This window comes from Impatiens glandulifera, chromosome 7 (assembly GCF_907164915.1).
Source record: "Impatiens glandulifera chromosome 7, dImpGla2.1, whole genome shotgun sequence".
NCBI classification, from domain to species: Eukaryota; Viridiplantae; Streptophyta; class Magnoliopsida; order Ericales; family Balsaminaceae; genus Impatiens; species Impatiens glandulifera.
In genome coordinates, this window is record NC_061868.1 from 37,907,549 (window position 1) to 37,913,548 (window position 6,000).

Sequence of the window (6,000 nt, forward strand, 5' to 3'; positions counted from 1 at the left end):
CAATATCGAAAAAATTGCCACCAAGTTTGCTTCAATAAATATAACGGAGAGAATAGAGCAAACCCAATTCAGATTCTTATTCAAAGGATACCCGTTACTACGGTTCTCAGGAACGATAATACATCAAATGCTCCTCAGGATTTGTACTTCAAATTCTATGGAGATGAAGTTCCTCGTGAATGGAGAGGAGCTGTGCTTCGGGATGAAGGAGTTTGCATTGGTCACAAGCCTCAATTTTGGGAAATTCCTCGAGGAGGTAACCATTTTCAATGAAGTTGAAGAAATTCCACCTTTGGTTGTCAAATATTTTAAAAGAAATCAAATTGTTAGAATAGAAGACCTTCACTAGTAGAAAAAGGGTATCAGTAAGGGCTAATGCCGTTACTAAAAGCTTTAAAAACCGTTACTGATAACTTTCAGTAACGACGAATAAAATTTTAGTAAAAACATTTATATAAACAAAAAGACCAATCCACAAAATACTTAATTCAAAAATCAATCAATTATCTCAATATATTTGAACTAAATTATTCATAGTAATAACGTGAATGCTCCAGCTTCAGCTTCTTCTTCCTTAGTTTGTTTCTTGAATAACCTACGTCCATCAAAGGAGCTGCTAACTATGGTTTTGTTCCTATCCATCCACTTTGTACATTCTTCTTACACCTGAATATTCAGCTTCAGCAAATTTCTCATACAAAGGCACCACAACCTCAACAAGAAGGAGAAGATAACTTTTAATTGATGATTATATGAAACAATAGAAGAAGAGGAATTACCATAACCCGGTGTCCACGTCGAGCCAACACTTTAGGTAAGGCTCCTGCGACGTCTCCTAAACCACCTAAACGGGAGTAGTTTCTAGAAATCAGTTTCTAATAATTGTATGTAAATAGAAGAGACAAGCATGTTTTCCACCAAGGAGCGGATTCGGCATCCACCTGTATAATATTCATAACGTTTTCTCCTGCTAATGGAGGGAGGAGCTTCAAGTCTTCTTGTTCTTGTTCAAGCAATGTCTCTTCAAACTCAGATGGTCAAATATTCTGCAATTGATCAGAAGAAGACTCTTCTTCTTTTGGGTGTGTAATAATAGTAGATGAAAGCAATTTCCTATTTTCTACAATATGCATATCAAGAAATCTTAGTAATGAGAAAGAACACAGCATAATAATATGGAATTATTACCTACTGTAGTAAATCCCTCTAGTCTTCCAATGTCCTCATGCTCTTTTTAAATTTGGTTAGGAACAAATCTCTTGAATCTTCTTCACCATTCTCCACATGTCCGCTATTGTTAACTGCTCTAACTCGCTTAATCGACCACCTACTGTGGTGTGGTCTGTCATGGGTATAAAATTGAACAAATAGGCTCTTTTCTAGAACCTTCATTTCGTAAATTAGCATGATTCAACCACTAAGTATTACGAAATGCAATCAAACTCAACTCATGCATCTATAGATCTAACTATCTATCTACAGATATATCTATCTTATACGTATATCATGTATTCGTCTACGAGATTCCATAAACAAGAAGAAATACCTCTCAAATTGAAGGCGATGAGATTTTCAAACGAAACGAATCAAATCTAAAATGAAAAGAAAATCGTCATTAAAATATTATATAAAACAAAAACGCGAAACATAAAATGGAAGTTAGATCTGGACAAGAATGAGATAATGATATATGCACCTTCATTGAGGATGGATCGAAGTCATCAACTAACTTTGTTCTTGACAGATGGATTTGAAGTTGATCATTTGTAGCAATAGATAACTTAAATTATAAGGGCGGCGACAGCGAAAGTAAGACAGGAGCGGAGAAGAAAGAAAAGAGAATTTGTTCTCGGGTTATATTGAAGTATCTGTAAGGGCATTCGAAAAACGTTACAGATGGTTATATAGTATCTGTAAGGGCATTCGAAAACCATTACAGATGGTTATATAGTATCTGTAAGGGCATTCGAAAACCGTTATAGATACCCTTTCTAGAGTGGTATCTGTAACGTTTTTTCAAAGAACCGTTACAGATGTTCAAAGACTATTTGTAAGGGCATTTAAAAACCGTTACAAATACTCTCGGAAAAAAACCAATGTTATCAGTAACGGTTATAAGTAAGAGTCGTAACTGATAGATAATATTAGTAACTGTTATATAAAGCCGTTACTGATATATATTTATCAGTAACAACACTATATCGTCGTTACTGACATTCATTACCGAAAATCCTTTTTCTACTAGTGCTTCATTCAAAGTTCGATTCCTGCTCTAATAAGGAAGATGCGTGAAAATTGGGGCTGGTATACCTGGTTACCCAATATCTCTTCGCCTTTGACCTAAAGAGGATAATAAATATCAAACTCCTTAGCATGGTCGAGGACATCGACACTTTCCTCAATTTTCAATGGGGAAATGTGTCATTTAGAGCAACCATAAAGGGTTTGAACAAGGACCTTGTTCGCTACAGATTGCTATATCTGGAGAAGAAGAAAGCCATGGGGAATAAGAACAAAGAAAGCATGTCGATGTTTCTTATACCGTATATGGGTTCACACTAGCCTTTCAAGTGTGGACCTATGAGCTTATCCAAACGTTTGTCCCCAAACTTGCAAGTAAAACGATGCTTCAAGCACAAGAGTCTGTCTGCCCAAGGATAATACAATATAAATCCATGAGGAAGAGCACCGCCTCTGATCTTCACACTGCCCTACAAAGCAAGATTGTCCAGAAGATGGAATTGTCCAAAGAAGAGGAGATCTTATATGCTAGTGAGGACTTTGAAGATATGCGAGGTAATGTTTATGATTTCTTTTTTAATCTTGATTGCAGAAAAAGGAAATTTGAAGATATTGAAGAAGATGTAGTTCCTCATAAACCTGAAATGAGGAAGAAAAGACAAATTACTCATGCCAAAGTCAAACCTTCCATGAGTACAAGAACCCGCAACCCTACACCCAGCACCAGCAACTCTTATTCTGTCGAGAGCTCCACAAGTAGAAAAGATGATGAATCCTCTCCCATGACTCCAACAACAACAACTCCCCATGAAAGATGTAGATTGGATGAACTTACGAAGGAGCTAAATGAACTCAAAACTGAAGTGTGAACTGAAATAAATTTAATAAAAGATATGTTAAACCAACTTCAACAACACTTTGACATATTATCAGCCACACTAGGGGAGGAATAGAGAAGGAAAAGATTTAATGAGGAAGATTTAACAGAGAAAAAGAAGGTGAATGAGGAAGACAAGGATGATGAAGATTTGGAGGTGAATGAGAAAGATTTGGATAATGCGAATGTGTTTATTAAGCATATGTTGAATGATGATAATATTGAGGTATGGTCGAGCATTTGGTGTATTTCTCGCAATTGGTGTATTTCTATTATATGGTCTAATTAAAGACTTTTGTTTTTTTGTAGGATTGACTTATGGAGAACAACAATGTCGGGCTTGTGGAGGAGAACAACAATGTCGGGCTTATGAAGGATGTGTTTATGGAGGATTTGTTGAATGATGATAATACTGAGGTATGTATTTCTCGCATTTGGTGTATTTTTTGCATTTGGTGTATTTCGAGTATATGGTCTAATTAGAGCAATTTGTTTTTTTTTGTAGGATGGGTAGTGGAGAAATCCAATGCTGGGCTTGTGGAGGAGAAGAAGAATGATGATTTGTTGATTGAGGATTTATTGGAAGATGATGATATTGAGGTATGTATTTCTCGCATTTGGCCTATTTCTCGCAATTGACCTATTTCTCGAGCATTCTTTAGGAAGCTGATGGGATTGTTAAGGAATCAGATGGGATTGTTGAGAAATTCAATTATGGGATTGTTGAGAAATCCAATGATGGGATTGTTGAGAAATCCAATGATGAGAAATCCAATGTGGATGAGAATCCAATGTGGATGAGAAGGTGGATGAGACGGTGGAGGGGATTGTTGAGGAAGCTGATGTGCATGATGTGGATGAGAAAGTGGATGAGTCGGTGGATGAGACGGTGGAGGAGAAGGTTGAGGAGAATGTGGAGGAGAAGGTGGATTAGAAGGTAGACAATGATGGGATTATTGACGAGAAGGTGGATGAGAAGGTAGACAATGATGAGATTGTTGACGAGAAGGTGGAGGAGAAGGTTGAGGAGAAGGTGGAGGAGAAGGTGAATGAGAAGGTAGAAAATGATGGAATTGTTAACGAGAAGTAGGAGGAGAAGGTGGACAATGATGGGATTGTTGACGAGAAGGTGGAGGAGAAGGTGGATGAGACAATGGAGGAGAAGGTTGAGGAGAAGGTGGAGGAGAAGGTGGATAAGAAGGTAGACAATGATGGGATTGTTGACTAGAAGGTTGAGGTATGTATTGTGTATTTCTCGCATTTTGTCTATTTCTCGCAGTTTGTCTATTTCTCGCAGTTGGCCTATTTCTCGTAGTTGGCCTATATCTTGGCCTATTTTTCGCAGTTGGTCTATTTCTCGCAGTTTATCTATTTCTCGCATTTGGCCTATTTCTCGCATTTGGTCTAATTTCTATGATTTCTTTATAGGATAAGGTGGTGCAGAAGGGGAAGAAGGTGCTGCAGAATAAGAATAAGGTGGACGATGGTTTCATTGTGGATAAGAAGGAAGAAAAGGTGCAAAATAAGGTGGTGCAGAAGGGGAAGAAGGTGCTGCAGAATAAGAATAAGGTGGACAATTATTTCATTGTGGAGAAGAATGAAGAAAAGGTACAAAATAAGGTGGAGCAGAAGGGGAAGAAGGTGGTGCAGAAGAAGGTGGACGATCATTTCATTGTGGAGAAGAAGGAAGACAATGTGCAAAAGAAGAACAAGCAGAAGATCATTGAAGAGGATGTGATGGAATTGGAAGATTCATCCCATATCGAATTTAAGAGAAAGAGGTCAAGGTCGAAAGCTCTACTTAGTCCTTACACCGTCCCTCGTCCAAGAAAGAACATGGTGAAGGATCCAATGATTGTCGATCCTATGTCGAAGTATAATCCGAAACTGAAGATAGAGTTCATGAAAGAGTTGGCGAAAGGAGTTAAATGTAAAAAGCTCCACCTCTATGATGGCACTGTAGGCCATGAAATCTTCAATACAATTCTGAGGACACATAGGTGGCTAATTGATGTGGAGATGAATGTCGGATGTTCTCTTCTAATAGCAAGAGCATTCACCTACCCTAAGACTTACCCGTAGAATTTCACCATCTTAGATTGTCATTTTGTCCCTTTGTTTAAATCAAATTATGACAAATTTGTTGTTGAGTCGGTTGATCCTTCTTTACCAGATGGCCATAATTTCGATGAAGCCATTTAAAACTACTACTGGGTAGAGAAGATAAACATATGCTCAATTGGAGCACTATTGATAACATTTACTTCCCCCTTAACCTCGACCTCCAATACTGGGTACTGTGTGTTATTCGATTGCAAGAATGGAGAATTGATGTTTATGATTGCGATCAGACAATTTTCAATGACGACGATTTTGCAGAATTCATCATACCCATTTGTGAAATGTTTCCGCCCTTCATTCATAAAGCAATGTCTCGTGTTCAAATGGTCGGTATCCTAACATGACAAATGAGACTTTAAGATTTAGTAGAATCCCACATCCAGAAGTACCAAAAGCATCAATGATTGGGGACTGTGGCATTTTTTTATTAATGTATATAGAGTACATGACTGTTAAACTTAGTTTAGAAAATTGCACATCAGATAAGATGAAATTATATAGAGAAAAGTGGGCAGTGAGGTTGTTTCACCAGATTTTAGAGCCATGAAGTTGTAATATGTTTATCATTATGTGTAATAATGAATATTATTGTTGTAACATAAGTTAAGATGTATTTCTCGCAGTTGGTATATTTCTTGCAGTTGGTATATTTCTTGCAGTTGATATATTTCTTGAAGTTAGTATATTTCTTGCAGTTGGTGTATTTCTCGCAGTTGATTAAATTCTCGTAGTGAAACCAAATAGTCTATGGAAAACGTAGC

General features: G+C 37.3%; 1 protein-coding gene across 1 annotated transcript; it reads left to right on the forward strand.

Moving 5' to 3' along the window:
• Window positions 1-3,436: 3,436 nt before the first annotated feature.
• On the forward strand, window positions 3,437-5,200 carry LOC124909838 (DNA ligase 1-like). Its single transcript, XM_047450471.1, has 7 exons — window positions 3,437-3,535; window positions 3,602-3,718; window positions 3,781-3,864; window positions 3,924-4,043; window positions 4,086-4,163; window positions 4,209-4,319; window positions 4,547-5,200. Exons 1-7 carry the CDS (start codon window positions 3,437-3,439, stop codon window positions 5,198-5,200), a joined length of 1,263 nt encoding a protein of 420 aa, XP_047306427.1.
• The last annotated feature ends 800 nt before the right edge of the window (window positions 5,201-6,000 follow it).

Bases quoted from the DNA above. Each gene is read 5' to 3' on its own strand.
- LOC124909838 (XM_047450471.1), top strand. From the start codon at position 3,437: ATGGAGAACAACAATGTCGGGCTTGTGGAGGAGAACAACAATGTCGGG. The intron at 3,536-3,601 runs GTATGTATTTCT...TGGTCTAATTAG, and splicing joins TGAATGATGATAATACTGAG to AGCAATTTGTTTTTTTTTGT. The intron at 4,164-4,208 runs GTGAATGAGAAG...AACGAGAAGTAG, and splicing joins AGGAGAAGGTGGAGGAGAAG to GAGGAGAAGGTGGACAATGA.